This window comes from Medicago sativa, chromosome 2 (genome assembly GCF_051527215.1).
Source record: "Medicago sativa cultivar Bolivia chromosome 2, Bolivia_mono, whole genome shotgun sequence".
Taxonomy (NCBI): Eukaryota; Viridiplantae; Streptophyta; class Magnoliopsida; order Fabales; family Fabaceae; genus Medicago; species Medicago sativa.
In genome coordinates this window covers 81,436,535-81,457,538 of record NC_140750.1, presented here as the reverse complement: position 1 = coordinate 81,457,538, position 21,004 = coordinate 81,436,535, and the positions used below count along the sequence as shown (strand labels likewise).

General features: G+C 42.7%; 1 protein-coding gene across 1 annotated transcript; it reads right to left on the bottom strand.

Moving 5' to 3' along the window:
• Positions 1 to 250: 250 nt before the first annotated feature.
• On the bottom strand, positions 251 to 1,453 carry LOC146951407 (F-box/FBD/LRR-repeat protein At4g26340-like). The gene is made up of 2 exons (XM_085748734.1): positions 767 to 1,453; positions 251 to 517 (listed from the first exon to the last, which is right to left on the bottom strand). The coding sequence occupies exons 1-2, from the start codon at positions 1,451 to 1,453 to the stop codon at positions 251 to 253; spliced, it is 954 nt and encodes a 317-aa protein (XP_085604860.1).
• Between the last annotated feature and the right edge of the window lie 19,551 nt (positions 1,454 to 21,004).

Sequence of the window (21,004 nt, the reverse complement as noted above, 5' to 3'; positions counted from 1 at the left end):
TTGTTTTGTAATAATTAATCATTGCATTAATCAATTCCAGTAAGTACATTGAGTGAGACCTAATGAAGCATTATCATTGATGGGGAATCTTTTCTGTGATAGGGTTATAAGGTCTGCAGGTATTTGTTTGTGAGGTGTGACCATGAGCCAGCTCCATGGACAAGGTTGATTTTAATTACATATATAATCAAGCACCATCAAATTCTATATGTAGAATCTAACATATAAAACTTGGAATTATAAATATATTCTAGTCCTCATCAATAAGTTTACAGCCCCTTGGGCACACAGATAATTTCCGTAACATTTCATGCTTTTCATTTAAAGTTATGGAAGAGGCACTGCGAATTGTCATGCTACGTAACACTTTTGAATTTTGCATAACATACTCTACAAATTGAAGCTCACACTTTCTGCCTCTGCAACCTGTAAACAAGCAAGTTTTTAGCTGAGATGAAAGACATCTCGGAACAGTTTCTGGGTCCTTCCAATCGTCCTCGATGATTCCACTTTCCATCTGCTATAAACAATTCAAGTAAATTAAAACAAAGATATGTGTAGGTTGAGTTAAAAAATTAAATAATTTAATTATTCTAAACATATGCAATACCTGATGAATTGTAAGATGTTGTAGAATGGGAGTACGTTGAGCACTCCCAGCACACACTTCTTATCCTTAAAATTACAAACAAAAGATTAGAAACCATACCCAACTGGTTTTAAGATTTACATAGACAAAACAGTACAAATCCAGCGTAGTTCATACCTTTTTTAGACGCATCATCTCTACCCTAGTAAAGAAGTGGGCAAAAATATTTTGAGGAATGCTTGTTCTCACCAAATTGGGTGTTTCTGGATTAAGCTTCCTCAAATAAAACGCGGCATTCGATATTTGCAATTCCTCTAGAATGGGACAGCCTAAGAGAATCTTTTTAAAATATGGTTTACCATTGAACACCATATTATCGAAACAGAGAACTTTGAGTATAGGAAGATCTACTTGACAATTATCATCTTTCACAGATAGGTTTTTCAATTTGAGAAGAGTGAGTGTCTTGCAACTGAAAATGATACAGGTTAATCCGCTAACCTTCTCCGACATTTCAATGTTTAAATTTTCAATCCCTCTTTGAATAGCTGCATCAATAAACCGGTTAATGTCTATTATGTCGTACTCATTGCCAAATTTGAGGTGGAATGATCTTATTGGTAGTTTGATGTCTCGTGATAGCATGACTGAGTGTATGGCATGTCGAAAGGTGATGTAGTCTTTGAAGGTTTGGGCGTCGAAGTTGAGATCGAGAACTGTGAGCCACAATGGATTCCACCGTTTCGAGAGGACGCTAGTGGCGACGGAGTCTTTGGTTGGGAGAAAAGAGAGAATGTGAGATATAATTGAATCTGGAAGGGAGCTAACCCTATCTTCTGTTGGAATTGATCGAGAGGAAGACATGATCACACTTGCAAACAATTGCTCGTTGAACTTATATAGTCAAAGCAAATGGAGAGGGGTGTGTGTGAGAGAGAAGGATATAGAGATTATGAGAGGGGAGAAAGAGAGAGAGAGAGAGGTGTGTCAGAGAGAGAAAATGATAGAGGTTAAAGTCAAAGCAAATGGAGAGGGGTGTGGGTGAGAGAGAAGGATATAGAGATTATGAGAGGGGAGAAAGAGAGAGAGAGAGGTGTGTCAGAGAGAGAAAATGACAGAGGTTAAAAAGGAAGAGAGAGAGAGTATTGAGGTTACCATAAGAGGATTTTTTTGGTTGTTTTTTTATGAAGAAAGGAATTTTTTTTGAAAAATGATATTTGAACAATTTTTTTTAACAACTTTCATGATAATTTTCTTTCTTATACTCATATTTTCTTTTTTACTTTCCCTCTTTATTGCTGGTCTTTGTGTCAATACTCATATTTCTTTATATATTTAAGTTGTCAACCAAAATAGTTGTTCAAATAACACTCTTCATATTTCTTTTTTTTGTTTACATGATTAATTATTGCTATAATAAACGTTTTCTGCTAACAATACTCTGATTTTTTTCCCTAAAAAAATTACTCTAATTTCATTCCTTAAAAAAACAAAACTCTATTTTCATATTTCTTTCCGAAAAAATACTTTTTTTTTTGCAAAAATAAAATGATATTTTATTCATTCAAATTAATAGAATACATCATATACAATAACATGATCAACATCGCTAAAAACGTAAAAGATGAATCCGCGAACAATCTCACAACATACAAGTTAATAGCATACAACGAAAAAATGCATACAAATAATGATAAAATCTAAATCACCAGAATTCTCATGTTTCTAGATTTGCACCGTTGGTGTCCAAATCATTGGTTAAATCTGTGATTGTTTGAAGGTGATCTTTCAAGATGAATCAAACGAACACTGCAACAAGACGTGAAATCAAACAACGTCACACAAGTTGATGAACAACACAACGCCGCACTCAGACGACGAAATCCCGAAAAAACTCAAAAGAAAAACTTGATATATGTGGAAATCACTTATTTAGATCGAAAGAAAGGGGAAAAATGATGCAGGTGGGGTGATTCTAGGTCAAAAAATGACTTAAAATCACCCCTTCTCGATGAGTGAAAGAGAAATAAAACTTAGAGAGTAGTTGAAGTCTCTTTCACTAAAAAACTAGGACCGACTATAATGTTGTTTGTTCTGGACTGGCCAAAAGGACTCTTGGCCCATTAACTTAGGCCGAATATCACTCAAAGCCCAAACTCCACGTTTGGCATTATTGCTCGCAACTTACCCCCTCCCCGAGGGGGGGTGCACGAAGCAAACGAGACTGGTTCAAACGAACCCCAACGTCTCTCTTGCACATTCTGCACGTTCCCGCAATAAACTCTCTGGCGGTTACATTTCCCACGATTTTGTAACCGCCAGAGCCAGGTGTGCCTCCTCAACGGCTCTGCAGCCCTCCACCTCTATAAATAGGGGACTCATTGCAGTCCCCAAGGTAGAACTCTTTTCTTCCTCTAAACCCTCACTCTCTGATCTCTACTGACTTGAGCGTCAGAGTGCCTGCAGGTACACACCCCATCTGCTCCAAGAAGCATTCTGACGCATTCCACCACCGTCACAACCACCGCATTCAAAGCATCGGCAATCTCCTTCTGATCAGGTACGATCAGTGGCGCCGTCTGTGGGAAGTATATAAGCTTCCCCGTTTTTATCCCTAAAAACCAAAGCTTTCACAAAAAAACTACAATGGCTGCCAACGGTGCCAAATCCCAGTTACGAAGTGAAGTGCGCATTCCTCAACGGGATGGCATGACATCCTCACCTTCACCTGTGGATACACCCAGGGACGAACTGACTCAAATAGTTCCTCTCCAACATAGGCCTCTGCAAGGTCCCAATCAACCTACAGAGACACCTGAAGATGCATCAACCGTCGTGCTCATTGGTAACCTGATCCGCACGGTTCAACGACAGACGTCGTTAATCGAGGAACAGAACCGCCGACTGATGGATCTGGAGCAAGCACGTCCAACCGTCCAAACCCGGCGATCTCTCTCCCCAACACGTAACAGAAGAGGAGAGACCCCCAACCGGTCACGATCCAGATCCCCCCGGCACTCGGTGAGCATCAGATCTCCTTCATTCACCAGGAGGTCAACAAGGAGATCCCCTCCTAGAAGGGCCCCGTCGCGAGGATCCCCTCTGCGTCGAACTCCACCCAGGAGGTCTCAGCCCAGACGCAACGGGCGTTCACGGTCACCTTCCAGTTCATTGGACACTCGCGATACCCGAACAGATCGTAACGCTTACGGTCCGTTCACACGGTGTATCCGGGAAGCTCCTATCCCTCGCGGACTGGAAAAGCCGCCGCAAATGGACTCATATGACGGGACTACCGATCTGGATGAGCACATCGAGAACATCGAAGCAGTTCTCACTTATCGGTCGGTGCGGGGCGCCGTCAAATGCAAGCTCTTCGTCACTACTCTGTGACGAGGAGCCGTTACGTGGTTCAAGAACTTGAGGAGAAACTCCATCGACTCTTGGAGTGACCTCTGCAACGAGTTCACCACCCATTTCACAGTGTCAAGGACGCAACCAAAAACGGTGGCTTCCCTCGAAGCCATCGTCCAAGGAAGAAGTGAGCCTCTCCGAGACTACATCGAGAGGTTCAACAAAGAAGCCATCCAGGTCCGGGGCGCCAATGAGACAATGAAGCTGTACCTCATTGCCAAGGGCCTACGCGACGAGACGGACGTGAACAAAGCTGTCCTTCTGGATCGCCCAAGGACTCTCAACGAGTTCTTAGCGATCGCTAAAATCTACATCGCCTACGAAGAGGCCTTGTACGCGGACAGCCTCAACAAGGTCAGGAAGGAGGAACCTGCTGCTGAATCCTCCAAAAAGCCCTTCCATGAGAAAAAGAAGGAAGGCAAAGCTACTCGGGAGAGCAAGAGGCCCAGCGGTCACTTCACCGAATACACTCCTTTGGCCATGTCAAGGGAGAAGATCCTCGCCGAGATCGCAGTAGCCGATCTAGCAGAAGTTGGCATCAAGCCACCAAAGGCTCCATCTCAAGAGAGGAAAGGGATCGACAAGACAAAGTATTGTCGGTTCCACAAGTGCCACAGACACACCACCGACGACTGCATCCATCTGAAGGACGCCATCGAACTCCTCATCCAAAGGGGTCGGCTCAAGCAGTACGTGAAAAATCCGGAAGCAGAACGGAAAGCCGTCGAGCTCATAGGCGACGGGTCTGAGCCCGGAAGGACCATCACCATGTCCGTGGAACATCTCGGTGATTTCCCTGACAACGTGGAAATCACCCCCTACTCATGCACCTGGGAACAGTTCCCGACCGCCAACATCATCACTGGAGGAACGCTGAACATTTCCATGGGCAACATGAAGAGGAAATTTCAGGAGCTCATGGACGTCAATGCCATGGCCCCCTCCACTCGAGGAGGAAGGCCACCTTTGGCATTTTACGACTCCGAACTGCCTGGTGGAGCTTCAAATTCTGCCATCCCGTTGCTCGAGCGAGCATCGATGGCCAACGCAGATGTCAGACGAGTCCTGATAGACACAGAGGCCTCATGAGACATCATGTACACCAGCCTGTTCAGAACGCTCCAATTGACGGAGAAAAACCTTTCTCCCTACGTTGGGGATGAACTCTATGGCTTCAACGGCTCATCTACTCAACCGTGGGGGTACGTAGAGCTACTGGTCACCTTCGGCGTAGAGGAGGCCAAAAAGACAATAAAGGTCCCATTCTTGGTGATCGACTGCCCTTCTCTCTATAACTGCATTATAGGGAGGACCGGGTTAGCCCAGCTGGGGGCCGCATGTTCAACCGCTCATCTGAAGTTGAAATACCATGCGAAGGACGGCATCATCGCCTCTCTCAGCGGAGACATCGAAGCTGCAATAAGTTGTTTCCTCCAAGCTAATAAAACCCAGAACTCGGTTTCCCAACCCAGCAAACCTGCTGGGGACAAAGGGAAAGCTGTTGCGAGTACCCTGGACGCCAACTTGGTCGAACTTGACCCCAGGTTCACCAAGGAAGAACTGAAGGAGCAAAAACGGGAGAAGAAGGATCCGCTCAACGCGAAACTTCTTCGACCTGTTCCCGATGGTGAATTCGAGCTGGTCCCTTTCGGGAATGACCCCTCGAAGAATTTCAAGATCGGCAAGGATCTCCCAGAGCTCGTCAAGAACCAGCTGATCGCCTGCCTAAGGGAGAACGCTGACCTGTTCGCCTGGAGCGCAGCTGACATGCCCGGAATCGACCCTAGCGTCGCCTGTCACCAACTGACAGTGAATCCCGGTGTTAGCGCTGTAGACCAGCGTCGTAGGAAGCAGTCTCCTGAAAAGTCAGAGGCTGCAGAAAAAGCTGTAAAAGACCTCCTAGGGGCAAAGTTTATTTCCAAGGCCAAATACACTACCTGGCTTTCCAATGTTGTACTTGTCAAGAAATCTAATGGAAAATGGCGTATGTGTGTTGACTATACCGATCTTGATAGGGCCTGCCCTAAACATCGATAAACTCGTTGATAACTCCTCTGGCTATAAACTTTTATCCTTCATGGACGCCTATTTTGGGTACAATCAGATACCCATGGCTGAAGAAGATAAAATGAAAACAGCCTTCATGACCGAATCAGGGAACTATTACTACAACGTAATGCCCTTCGGTCTACGAAACGCGGGGGCTACTTATCAACGTATGATGAACAGAGTCTATGACAAGGCACTTCTTGGCGACATTCTCGAGGTCTACATGGACGACATGATCGTAAAATCCCAACAAGAGGTGGATCATGCCTCCCATCTCAAAAGAGTGTTCGAGCAAATTCGAAGTACAACATGCGCCTCAACCCAGAAAAATGCACCTTTGGAGTTCAAGCGGGTAAATTCCTCGGTTTCTATCTGACAGAAAGAGGAATCGAAGCGAATCCAGATAAATGCCGAGGATTTACTGAGCTTCCAACACCCCACTCCAAGAAGTGCATCCAAACGCTCAATGGAATGCTGACCGTCCTCTCAAGGTTCGTGGCTAAGTCCGCTCAACACGCACTTCCTTTCTTCAAGCTCTTGAGGAAAGAAACGAAGTTCGAATGGACGGACGAGTGCGAGACCGCTCTAAAACACCTCAAAGAGACGCTCTCTACGCCACCAGTGCTTTTGCGACCAGATCAAGGTGAAACACTATACCTCTACCTCTCCGTCTCCTCTGACGTGGTAAGCGCCGTCCTCGTCAGAGAAACGGCGGAGGGACATAAACCGGTATACTTCACCAGCAAAGCATTGTTGGGGCCTGAAACAAGGTACCAGAGAATCGAAAAGGTAGCCCTCGCACTCCTCACCGCAACCAGAAGACTAAGGCAGTACTTCCTAGCTCACACGGTGGTAGTCCGGACGGACCAACCCATCAGGCAGATCCTGGGTCGCCCAGACGTGGCCTGTCGGATGATGAAATGGTCACTCGAGCTATCCGAGTTCGACATTCATTACGAATCCGAAAAGGCACTAAAGGCTCAGGTGTTCGCCGACTTTCTCGCCGAGATGACTTTCTTAGCTGAGGAAAGCCCTGAAGAATGGACCGTCTTCGTAGATGGGTCATCTAACTCCAAGGGAAGCGGAGCCGGAATAATCATCGAGGACAACAAAGGTATCATTGTCGAAATTTCCCTCGCTTTGTCTTTTCCTGTTATCAATAACACTGCAGAGTACGAAGCCTTCCTGGCTGGCTTGCGAACTGCCAAAGACATGGGGGCCAAAAAGGTGAAAATCTTTACCGACTCGCAACTATTGGCTTCCCAAGTCACAGGAGAGTTCCAAGTAAAAGAAGACCACCTCAAAAAGTACGTCCAGTTAGTACTAGAGAAAATGAAAGAATTCGACGCCGTAGAAGTAACTCACGTTCCCCGCGAACAGAATACTCGGGCAGACATTCTTTCGAAACTCGTAAGTACGCGAACTGCGAACGGAAACAAAACGGTAATACAAGAGGTCCTCGGCGAACCAAGCATCCAGAACACAGGAACTCTGCATCAAGAGGTCAACTCAATCATCGGAATGGAAGATTGGAGGGGACCCATCTCTCGATACATAGAGAATGGCGAACTCCCGACCAATCCGCAAGAACAGACAAGGTTGAAACGAAGGGCCTGCTCATTCACTTTAGTGGAAGGAACCTTGTACAAAAGAGGTTTCAACATTCCGCTAATCAAGTGCCTCGGACCCAATGAGACCCAAGAAGTCCTCGCCGACATCCACGACGGCATCTGCGGACAACACCTTGGTGCAAAAGCTCTCGCAAAAAAGGTCCTACGAGCAGGATACTACTGGCCTACCGTGTTGAAAGACACCCAAGACTACGTGAACCTCTGCGATAAATGCCAGCGACACGGGGACATGCACATAGCACCTCCCGCTGAGCTAACATCCTTGGTCTCACCTTGGCCTTTCGCGTGGTGGGGCATCGACCTTTTGGGACCATTCCCCAAAGCCGCTGGGCAACTAAAATATCTGGTCGTCGCAATTGACTACTCGACCAAATGGATTGAAGCAGAGCCATTGGCCAAGATCACGGCCAAAAACGTACTCCGCTTCTTCAAAAGAAACATCTTAGCAAGATTCGGAGTACCAACATTAGTGATATCCGACAATGGTACACAGTTCACAGACCAAAGGTTTCAGGACTACCTAAGGAATATCGACATCAAGCAAAGCGTCACCTCCGTCGAACACCCTCAAGCCAATGGTCTCGCCGTGGTTGCAAACAGGGTCATTCTGCGAGGAATACGAAGAAGGCTAGACTTAGCCAAAACTCAATGGGCTGAAGAGTTACACGCAGTACTATGGGCATGCAGAACTACTCCCCATTCTACAACTGGCGAGTCACCTTTTCGACTCACGTACGGGACAGAAGCGGTCTTACCCATTGAGTTAACTGAACTCACATGGCGTACGGACGCCAGCACTGACTTCCCGGCCAACACGACAAATCTATGTGAAGAGCTCGAATTCGTCGACGAAGTCAGGATAGGGGCAACCTTGCGAGAAGCAGCGCTAAAACAGAAAATAGCCGCTCGTCATAGCAAGAAAGTCATCAAAAGAGAATTCGAAGTAGGCGATCTCGTCCTCCGGTGAAACCAGAAGGATTCCGAAGAAGGGAAGCTCGCCGCCAACTGGGACGGCTCCTTCAGGATCCGGATGAAGACCGGGACAGGAGCTTACGGACTCGAAGACCTCCATCTAAATGCAATTCCAAGGACTTGGAATGCAGAAAAACTCAAAAAGTATTACACTTAGATGGCAAAACAACGCCAAATCACTCTAATGTACGTACTTAGTTCGATACCACGAACTCATCGCTCCCCGTCGAGCAAATAAATGGAAGAGGAAAGTCGTGCCACTCCGAATCCAAAAAGAAAAAGGATGAGAGGATTTTACATAACAAATTCTCTTACTCCTCAGTATGTACGCTTACCGCTGCGACATCACTGCTCGGCATGTTAGGTAGAACCCCAGCTCGCGATGGGTGTTTCACGCCTCAGGGGAGTGAACTTAGAAAAAAATTCTCTCGTTCATCTGCTGTTACACGTCCATAACTTTGGACACACATTCAGATAAACAATCTATTGGATGTGCAATACTTCTAACTAATACTCCGCGTAAACAGTTAGAAAACTTCTTGCCTGAGCTTTTCCATTGCAAAACTACGCAAAGGTAAAAACTTTCCAAGCAAAGTCAATTATTACCTGGAAAGCAAAAGGCACAACTTTGATTTCATCAGGTCAAAACTAAAAAACGTTGGGCGGGCATGCAAAACTCTCCAGTCATTAAGTCACTTCATCGAAATAATGACTGCGGGGGGTAGCCCGTCCCGCTACACTCAACTTAAAGAACTTTGCAATCCGAAAGCAGACAAGTTCGCAAGTTGAACAACTAAGAGCACACGAATTATTGCAATCTGTCAAAAATATAAGGCAAATAGATAATTCGCTCTCGACAGCGGGCATACGAATTATCAGAGTTTATCAAACAAACAAGATAGATAGATAATTCGCTCTCAAACAAATACTTCAAACAGTATCAAAAAGCCTCACACAATGAGCATGCAAAATCAAGACATTATGCAAAGTAAATCATACACTTCAGAAACAAGTATAATTGAGAATAAAGCAATCATATTATAAAGGTGCTAAAACCACTAAGGGCGCACAATGTCATTACAAGTTGGTTGTTGAAAGATTAATTACAAGGCCTCATCAGGCCTGGGCTTCATCAACATGCCCGTCTTCTTCAGAAGGCGGAACGATCACCCCGTCTTTCACCTCGCTAAGAGGATGAATTCCTTCTACATTCAGCTCAACGCCAGGGTTCGCCACCTTTAACTGGGCCACCGCCCGATGAAAGCCAAGTTGGAGGGCCTCCACCAAGCTTCCTTCCAGCTCACCAATCCTGTCCACAAAGCCGGCGCGCCGCAGGACAGCGTGGTCTTCCGCCTCATCCTCTACAGGGAGGTCCGCCTTCTTCAGAGCCTCCTCCAAAGACATCTTCTCCTCCGCCACCTTCCGGGAGGAGTCGGTTGCTTGCTCAAGAGCAGTTTGAGCTCCAGACAACTGCTCCTTCAAAGAAGCAAGCTGACGGTCACACTCCTCTGCGACGGACCTCTTGCTCCTTTGATCCTCCTCAAGAGCGGTAACCTTGGCGGTCAAAGCGTCCCTCTCCCGCACCAGAGCATCGACCCGAACCTCACTGTCCTGAGAAGCATTGTTCAGGGCAGCAGCAACCTCCAAAGCCTTCATGGTGGCAATAACCCCATCAGTTATCGCCTTGCTCTGGCCAGCTGGACCCAGATCCTGGATGATCTTCAGATCAGGATCATCCAAGAAAAGGGTCGATTGAGGGCCACACAGCTCCGGCTCGGACCACACCCTCGGCAACTGGAGGAATCCTCCCCTCTCAGAACGGACAGGAACGACCTTGATCGGAGTGATCGGGTCCTCGGAGGGCACTCTCACCCTCTGTCTCTTAGCAGAGTCCTGCACCAGCTCCTCAAATGGCTCCTCCCCGTCCAAGTCCACCACAGGACCAGGGGTTAAGCTAGGGCCAGATCCGGAAGTCAGATGCTCCAGGGACTGGACATTTTTGAGCTTTTTCTTGGCCGAGATCTTCTTGCTCGCCGCGATCACAAGGGCTCCTAAGTCCTTCTTCATTTTCTCTGCAAACACAAAGACAAAGGAAACTGCGTCAGTTAGGAGAAACAAATAAGAAGGCAACAAAAGAGACAAGAGCAAAAAGAAAACAATAAACTACCGAGACAGGTATCAGAATCATCAGAGGTCAACAACTCATAAGTGTTGATGAGGCCGGGCTCTGTAACTGGGGTCCCGTCCGCACTCATCACAGGGTTCCCCCGTCGGTCAGTTTTCACCCTCTGAGGGAGGGACTCAATGAAAGAATAGAGTTGTTGACGAAGGCCTTTCTCCTCGTCACTCAGAGTGGCGACGGTTCGACCGAAGTCCTTCGGTTCGTAAGCAAAGTGGTCCTGAGACCACCACAAGTTGAAGAAAGGATGACACTCCTGCTCACCATCCTTGGCGGCTTCCAAGAGGTTGTCTAAAGCAGCCTCACTTGACCGCCGTATCAAGAAGAAACGCTCTTTAAAGTTCCGGACCTTGCCGGCAAAGATCTCGAACATCTTCTGGGTCTGGCGAAAGAAAACCCAGTCCGTACCCCGCTGTACGATAAAGAAAGAGAAGAAGACATTTTTTGAGGCAGGGATGGGAAGATAATCGCACAACAACTCAAAAGCCCTCATAAAGGAATAAGAGTTTGGATGAATCTGGGTATGTGACAACTTGGTCCAGCGAAGCACCTCCCGCTGGAAGTTAGAAAAAGGGAGCCGAAAACCCATGTCCTTGAAAACCACTTCATACATGGGAAATATGTAATTTCCGTACTCCGAACACACCCTGTCGGACGTGCTCGGCAGAATTAGCTCCCAATCTCTCCCTTCTCCAATGATGTCGAAAGGAGCTTCGTTCACACCCTCGATGGCGAACACGGATTCAGTCTCCAGAGGCTCTTCTCCAGGCCGTAAGACAACGGACACGGCGACTCCCTCGTTTGCCATAGTAGACCTGAAAAAAGTAAGGGAAAAAGTGAATCCAACGTTCAGATCCACCTTTCCTTCACCCATCAGGTCGGCCACGGCAAGGAAGGGATCAAATCGCTACCATAAGAAAGCTAAGAGATCTAGAGACTCAACTCACGCATCGGGGGGATCCACCCTCAGCGAACAGACCTGAAGCTTATGGAAGAAACCCAAGCCTGTCGCCAATGTTTTCTAGAACACCAAACAGAAAACAGACAGCGTATCAACAGAATCTTTTGATGCACGGTGGAAACCGCCACAACCAACGGCGGAAACCACCGAGTCAAACCTACACCTACCCTAGAAGCATGCAGTCCTACAGTTTCTAAAAAAGAACAGAAACTAAGCATACGGAAGTAAAGAAACCAGTCATCAGAACATTACCTGTAAAAAGGAAGAGATTGAAGTTGTGACTGGAAGGCGAAAACTCGGAAGAACTTTGCTTTTGGAAACGGTGGAAAATCTTTAAGTCTCTGAGAAGTTTGAAATGCAGTGACGTTCCAAACAACAATTGAACTATTTATACTCGTTTCACAAACCACCCAAAAGTCACGAAGTCGATCCGGTGCATCCCTTCATTAGCAGCTCTTCCACTAAAACAATGCTTCTACGGTCCAGATTCAATCATACCCGTTCATCCAATGGCTAAGATCCTTCACTACGTTTCTCCAAACGTCAGGATCCAATCAACGGTGATGATGACACCTCGGAAATACAACCCGAGAACACGCTGGAAACTATAGGTACTCAAGTGCTACCAACAGCTCTCACATGTGTCACTCAGAAACCAAAGGTCATGTCCCCTCAACTTCTCCCTCGAGACGTTGGCATTAATTACAGAATGACATCCGACCAAACTTCCTGACGAGGGAATATTTCCATCCGATCTCACACCGCCGGACCTACATATGCCGAATTCGCCACACAGCTAGGCGAACTTACATCGTTAGAGGGAGAACAAATGCTTCGAGATAGGCGAGCCCATTCGGCCCAAATTCTCAGCGTTCTCAATCCACTTCGCAAACGATTCTCCTAGTCAAAGCGAGCATAAGTCTTGCGAACGAGATCCATCTCTTCCTCGAGCACGAGGATACCTGTCAACAAAACTTTCCCTTGAAGTCAGCTTCAAAACGAGCAAGACGCATACACTTAAGTCATCACTCTTCGTCAAGAGCAACGACTTGGGGGGCTACTGTTCTGGACCGGCCAAAAGGACTCTTGGCCCATTAACTTAGGCCCAATATCACTCAAAGCCCAAACTCCACGTTTGGCATTATTGCTCGCAACTTACCCCCTCCCCGAGGGGGGTGCACGAAGCAAACGAGACTGGTTCAAACGAACCCCAACGTCTCTCTTGCACATTCTGCACGTTCCCGCAATAAACTCTCTGGCGGTTACATTTCCCACGATTTCGTAACCGCCAGAGCCAGGTGTGCCTCCTCAACGGCTCTGCAGCCCTCCACCTCCATAAATAGGGGACTCATTGCAGTCCCCAAGGTAGAACTCTTTTCTTCCTCTAAACCCTCACTCTCTGATCTCTACTGACTTGAGCGTCGGAGTGCCTGCAGGTACACACCCCCCATCCGCTCCAAGAAGCATTCTGACGCATTCCACCATCGTCACAACCACCGCATTGAAAGCACCGGCAGTCTCCTTCTGATCAGGTACGATCATTGTTGTTTAAAAAAAACTATATTTTTAACATTTTTCTACACTTTAGAAATTGATCTCACATGTGTTTTATCTTGGTTTTCGGGTGTCAAACATTGATTACGTTTGAATCCTTTTAAACCGGTGATATCTCATTTTTTCTTGGGAAGGGAAAAAGTAAGCAAAACCCTTGAGAATCGAGGTCCGGGAGTTGTTTTCGCTACGGGAAGGTGTTAGGCACCCATAACGACTATAGTATCCTATAGGAACCGTCTTTAATTTCTACGCGCGCGCTTTATTTTTAAATGCTATTTTGAAAAGTATTTATTAAACCTAAGAGTTTCTAAGTGAAGAATTGGAGGGAGAAGAATATGTTTGAATTTTTTATTTTAGTTGAATTGAAGGAATTTTGTTCCTTGCCTACGTACCCGTTTAAGGGATCAAATCCACCGTAGTTCTCTCTCAAAAAATGTTTTCGTTTTTGTTGGTTGATTTTAAGTTTGAAAATGGAGTTTTGAAGAATAGAAAGAGGCCTCAAGGGCATGAGATTTAGAAAAGAGTGGGGTTTGATTAGTTATTTGCAAAAACAAGTCAAAGTATGATTAAAATTTATTGAGATTTGATTAAGAAAATGAAAAGGAAAATCAATGGGGTTTTGACCCCAAGGTTTATTGTGAAAAAGATTTGAGTGAGGTTTGTTCAAGTTTTTTGGAAAATTGGTTTTTTCTAAGTCTAAAGCCTAAACATACATCTAAACATACAATCCTAAACATACATCTAAACATGCATATTCTAACTATATAGTGATGTGTGTGCATGTGTCGGTGCTTGTGTCGGTGTACATCATTAGAGTCCATTGTCCTTATTACATCATACCCTAGATACATTCTATGGCCTCTTTGCCAAGAAAATAAAAGCATGAAAGTAAAATATTACAAGAATTCCTAAATATTTACATTCTAACTTTGGTACAAATTAAATTGTAAAAAAAATAGAGATGAATGTGGGATGAAATGGAGATGCTTATGAAATGATGAAACATGAAATGAAAGGAGTTAGTAGCACATGACAATATCAAAGGAAATGAAGCAAGAGAAATATTAGAACATAAAGGGTAGAAAATGAGTGCAAACATGGCTAAAATTTGTTCATAGAATGCAAGAACCATATGACCCATAATTCTCACACTCCAATACATTTTTAAAGGTTTAGAATCAAGTCTTGGAATGGGAATTAAGGCAACATGATTTACTTGGCATTTTAAAACAAACTTCAAGCATATTTGCATTATTTATTTACACAAGTAACTTGTAAAGTAAGTAACCTATCAAGATTCATACTCATGCATTAATATCAACACAAACAGTAGCTAAAACTCTCTCAAATCAAGTGGCATAAGTCACAAGTGTTCATCAAGCAATTGGGATTGAAATCAAGCAAAGTTTCATTCATTTTTAGCACAAAATATGACAAAAATAGCAAGAAAATTAACACCTTATTTTTTTTTAACCAATTCAACACATAACAGCATCACAAAAAGGTCAAGAAACTAGTCAAAGACACATGAAAAATTAAATGGAATTTTTAACAAATTTTTTGAGCAAGAAGGTGTGCAAATAGCAAGAAGTGGTGACAAAAATAGCAAAAAACAGGGGAAATTCGCAGGAACACTAAGCCCAAACCCAAGCCCAAGGAGGAAATGGATCCTGGATCCTTCAGGAATCAACGAAGGCCGTTGGATTGATCCAACTGGATCAACCCCTAGATCTAACGGCCAGGACATAAAGCTGGTGAACCAAAACTGAACCAGACCGGTTCAGTCACCTATACAAAGGCTATTGGACCGGTCCAGTCCATTATCACCATTCGTTTCTCTCTCTTCTCTCAGATTTCTCTCGTTCTCTCTTCTTCTCACCCTAACCCTAACGGCGCCGTTCATGGCTTTCACACATCAAACATGATTTTTGGCTCACAAACTATGAATCAATACTCAATTTAACACTGAATGAACATGAATCACTTCGATCTTGCTATCCTTTTGAAGAAAGTGGTTCAAACCGTTCGATCTTGACATTTTTGAAGAGAACGAGTTCGAAACGTTTCGATCTATAAGTTCTTTGAAGAAAGATGCTCAAAACGTTTCGATCTACGTGTTTACACAGGTTTGATTTTGGATCTTTACGGTTTTTTAGGGTTTCATCTTTCTTTTCGAATTTTTTCTGAAACAAAACCCTAATTCAAACTACTTTCTTCACTGATTATGGATTTGAACCTCGATTGATGAAATAAACGGTGAATTTTGGACGATTCATATTTCTAGGGTTTCGTTCGAACTTCTTCGAATCTTTTTCAAAATCTTTCTTCAATTCACCGTTTATTCTTGATTTCAAACCTTCGATGATGATTTTGAAGCAAAAACGAGAAGGTTTTTCATGAATATACCTGGATTTGTTTGGAGGTTCGAACGTAAGATCCTTGAGCAAGCTTCAGCTTCTTCTGGTGAACTTCGAGACCGAAAATAAATCGGTATTTTGATCTTTTTCTTCTTCGAACTGTGATCTTGCTTCAATTCCTCTTCTTCTCGTCTCAAAATCCTTCGTGATCGCACAATGTGCTTGAATTGCGAAGGTACGAACTCGATGATGAAGGTTCTTGATGAATCTCTGAGAGTTCGTGTCAATTTCGATTGATTTGCACAATAATTTGTTGAATTAAGCTTCGTGTTGATATGAATTTGATGAATTTCGAAAATCTTGGAAACGGTTAGGGTTTCTGTTATGAATGTTCTTGAAAGTTTTTCTGAGAATCTTGGTGTTTGATCTTTGATGATCAGAGAGAGAATCTGAAATGTGTTTGTTGAGTTGTAAAAATCTCAGTGGCATGGCAATGATTGGAGCCTTTTATAGGCTGCCAAGTGTATTCCTGGACCAATAAAATGCTGACATGTGGACTTAAGCTTAGTTGGCTTCGGCCTTGCTGTATTTTGGACTTCAGGGACCTTTGTACAATTCTGAAAAATTGAGGGACTAACCTGCAAAATGGAAAAGACTAAAAGGATAATCTGGACAAGAAAAGGACCACTTTGCAATATTTTGGACAAAAAAGGACTTAAAAGGAAAAACTCAAAAAAATTCGAAAATAATAAAAACTTAAAAGTGAAATTTAAGCTAGGAAAAGGACTTATATGCAAATTTTGGAAATGTTGGGACTTTTAAAAAATAAAAAAAAATGATAAAATTGAATTAAAAAAGGTAATTTGAAACAAACGTAAAGTGAAACGCCTAAAATTGACAAAACGGACTAAAATGAACCAATGGCCTAAATGAGGTACTTTAAAGTAACCTCTCTCTGCCGAAATTTCGTGTGAAATGACCAAAATGCCCCTGGGGCTAAAACGACTAAACATGACTCAGATGCAACTTTAAAATGATTTTTAACAGAGAATTGGAACAAAAGTTTATTTAAACCAACTTAAAAGACTCAGAGACAATTTTTAAGATTTTGAACAGAGTCTTGACACTTGAAAAGACTAAAATGCCCCTAGGGGCAAAACTGACTCGAAATGACTTCAAATGCAATTTTTTGAAACGGATTTTGACATGGAATGAAACAGAGACTTATTCAAACTACTTGAAAGGACTCAAACAAAATTTTAAAGATTGGAGGAGATTTTGACATAAGAAATGACTAAAATACCCTTGCATATGAATTTTGCAAATAACATTGAAATAGAATGCAGAGAAAAATGCAATTGATCGGAGACATATCAAATGACTTGAAATGCAAGAAAGGGAAAATTGATTAGTATTTTTAGGTCCAAAATTAGGGTATAACAGCTGCCCCTATTTAAGTTTCTTTGTCCGGAGAGTCAAGAGACGAAGTCTTAGAGTTGACGGGACGAAGATACTTAAATATTAGCATTTGCACTATTTTTGGACATAAAAATACGCTTTCAGAGTTTCAAAGATATGGATGCCATGTAATACTTTGATTATGAACGTAAGACAAACAACTGGAGTCTATGGAACTTGTCATGTCACTGGGAATTCAGGTGGACATTGACAGGGTAGACCAACCAGGGAGTAGAAAATAGGGTACAAGTTGTTCTTTGGGTCGAACTAGCCACTTGACCAAGGAATACAAAACAAGAGATAGGTGCAAGCTGTTCTTGGGATTGAACTTGGCACTTGACCGGAAACATAGACATATAGGCAGATATGAGCTGTTCTTTGGATCGAACTTGACACTTGGTTGAAGATACAAACAGATAGGCAGACACAAACTGTTCTTTGGATTGAACTGGCCGTTTGGCTGGAGACATAGACAAAAGGGTTGATACAAGCTGTTTCTTTGGATCGAACTTGCTTGTGGGATTATCACCACGTCATGTGGGAAGGTGCAAACTGTTCTTTTAGATCGAACTTGCCGTTTGACCGGTAACAAAGCATAAGCTGGGTGCAAATTGTTCTTTTTAGATCGAACTTGTCATTTGTCCAGAAGCATGAGCTGGGTACAAACTGTTCTTTTAGATCGAACTTGTCGTTTGTCCGGAAGCATGGGTATAAGCAGGTACAAGTGGTTCTTTTTGGATCGAACCTGGCACTTGACCATTACAAGATACAAATTGAAAGCCTGGTTTAACAAAATACCGATTGAGGGTAAATTGTCATTGACTTGATTTGAAAATAGACATGACCATTTTTGTTGGCCCAAAAACAAATTGAGAGAAAATTGATTTGAAAGTTGACATTGAAAGAGGGGTTGAGAATTGAGATTGAGCAGAGACATAGACATAGACATTGGATTGAGAGTTGAAATTGAAAAAGACATTGGAAATTGGAATTGGATTGAGACATAGACATTGACATTGGATTGGAGGGTTGCAATTGACATTGAAACTGGATTGGAATTGAACTGAAAATTGACATTGACATTGATATCGACATTGACATTGACATTGAGATTGGATATTGACATTGAAATTGGAATTGAAATTGGAGATTGGAAATTGCTTCGAATTGACATTGTATTGAAATTGAGATTGGAGATTGCATCGAATTTGACAGTTGAATTTGAATTTGACAGTTGGAATTGAATTGAATTTGTCATTGGAGTTGGAATTGAAATTGAAATTGAGTTTGACAGTTGACAGTTGGATATGCAACATGTATGTATGGTATAGCAAGATTATTGGATGTATGAGCACATAAAATGCATGATTATGCATGTATGAATGCTTGAGATGCATGATTGGTTGGCAATTTGGCAGAGAAATTTCACAAAGGCAGACAAGACATTGGAAGATTGGGCACGTAGTGGCTCGTGCTGAAATATATTCACAGGGGGAAAACCTCTTTGGAGAGACCGTCGTTGAGAGACGCATCAAAACCATGGCTGAGGGCAATAAAACTTGTAAGGGAGGGATCCTTTGAAGGTTCTTGGATACAGGTCGCCGTCGCTAGGCGTGTCAGTGCTGGGTAAACATTGGATGTTTGCATCTGTGGTCAATGCTTTTCAATATTTCATTCTTTCATTTTTCATTTTCAAACCCCACTTTTGCCTGAACCGCCCTTTCGGGTTTTCGATTCACCGGGGAATAAGATTCTTTTCATTGCCCCATTTTTGCCTGAATTGCCTTCACAGGTTGTCAATCAGCGGGGTGCTCATTTTTGCCTAAGCCGCCCTTTCGGGTTTTCAACCTAGCGAGCTTTTCATTTGCATCTTTTCATTTTTTTTCATTTTCATTCTGTTTTTTCATTCTTGCCATTGACCACAGATCATCCTAGGGAGTAACCTGCTTGTAACATGTATTGAAATAGACATTGACATTCATTCATTCATGCATGTTTCATTGAAATGTACCCTGTTGCTCAGGTTTGCTTTCAAAATAGATAGAAAAAATATTTTAATTTTCAAAGATGTTGTTATACCCTGATTTTGGACCTAAAAATACTAGTCAATTTTTCTTTTCTTGCATTATAAGTCATTTGAACTATCTTTGATCAATTGCATCTTTCTCTGCATTTTATTTCAATGTTATTTGCAAAATTTACATGCAAGGGTATTTTAGTCATTTCCTGTGTCAAATTTCTCTCAGTCTTTCAAAATTTTGTTTGAGTCCTTTCAAATAAGTTTGAATAAATCTTTGTTTTATTCCATGTCAGAATCCATTCCAAAAATTTGCATGTGAAGTCATTTTGAGTCAGTTTTGCCCCTAGGGGCATTTTGGTCATTTCAAGTGTCAAGTCACTGTTTAAATCCTAAAAATTGTCTCTGAGTCTTTTAATTTTGTTTGTATGAGTCTTTGATTCACTCTCTGTCAAAAATCCATTTTAAGTTTGCATCTGAGTCATTTTCAGTCGTTTTAGCCCCAGGGGCATTTTGGTCATTTCACACGTAATTTCGGCAAAGAGAGGTTACTTTAAAGTACCTCATTTAGGCCATTGGTTCGTTTTAGTCCGTTTTGTCAATTTTAATCGTTTCACTTTACGTTATTTTCCAATTACCAATTTTAATTCATTTTATTTTATTTTTTAGTCCTAAATTCCTAAAAATTGCATTTCAGTCCTTTAAACTTTCAAAATTGCACTTTAGTCCCTTTTCACCTTTTTATTTCTTTTAAGAATTTAGGTTTTAGTCCTTCTAAGTCAAACTTCCATTTTAGGTCAATTGCAATGAAGTCCTTTTGTCCAGTTTATTTTTAGTCCTTTTTTAGTTATTTGCAGATTGGTCCATGAATTTTCAACAATTGCAGAAAAGCCCTCAAGTCCTAAATTCAGCAGAGGCCGAATTAGTTACAAGTCCAGACAGGTGGCAAGCACACATTGGCTATCATGAACACATGTCACCTATATAAAGGCCCAATCATCACAGTCCCAAAGGGAACGAAACAACTCAGCAAAGTTCAGTGCCACATCACAAACAGATTTCACATTCTCTCTCTATTCAGTTACGATCCAAAATCAGGATCAATCAAGAACACAGAAGAACAATCACAAACCCTAAGTTCTCAAAGCCAAAATTCAACACAATTCCGATGAATTGGTGAGAGTTCTCAGAGATTCGAAGCTGAATCATCATCACTGAACTCAAACCACTGCAATTCAAGCACAAGTTCGAAGAACTTATACGATCACAGTGGAGAAGAAGAGGAATTGAAGAAGGATTCAAATCAGAGAAGAAGAAGAGGAAATTTACCGGTACATTTTTCAGTTCGTAGCAACAAATCACCTACCAGAAACTCAAAGAAGATTCACGAAGATTTTCTTCGTCTTCTCATTCGAATCTCCAGGTAAAACCTCAAAACCTTCTCGTTTTTCATGTCAAATCATCATCGAAGGCTTGTAAGCATAAATAAACGGTGAATCGAAGCAAAAACTTCGAAAAGATTCAAGAAAGAATTGAAACCGAAACCCTAAAATGTAAATTCTTCAAGATTCACCGTTTATTTCATGAATCCAAGTTTATAATCATCATCAGCGAAGAAAATAGGTTAGATAGGGGTTTAGTTTCAAGAAGATTAGAAAAAGTTTGAAAACCCTAGAAACCGTAAGTTCAATGTCCGATCTACTTCGTTTTCATCATAATTTCATAAAAATAACCGTGGATCCGTAAACAGGGGAGGAAGACGAACGTTTCTGTGTAAAAAGTTTGAAAAAGTAGCATCAGGTCGTCGGAGAAGATGAAGATTC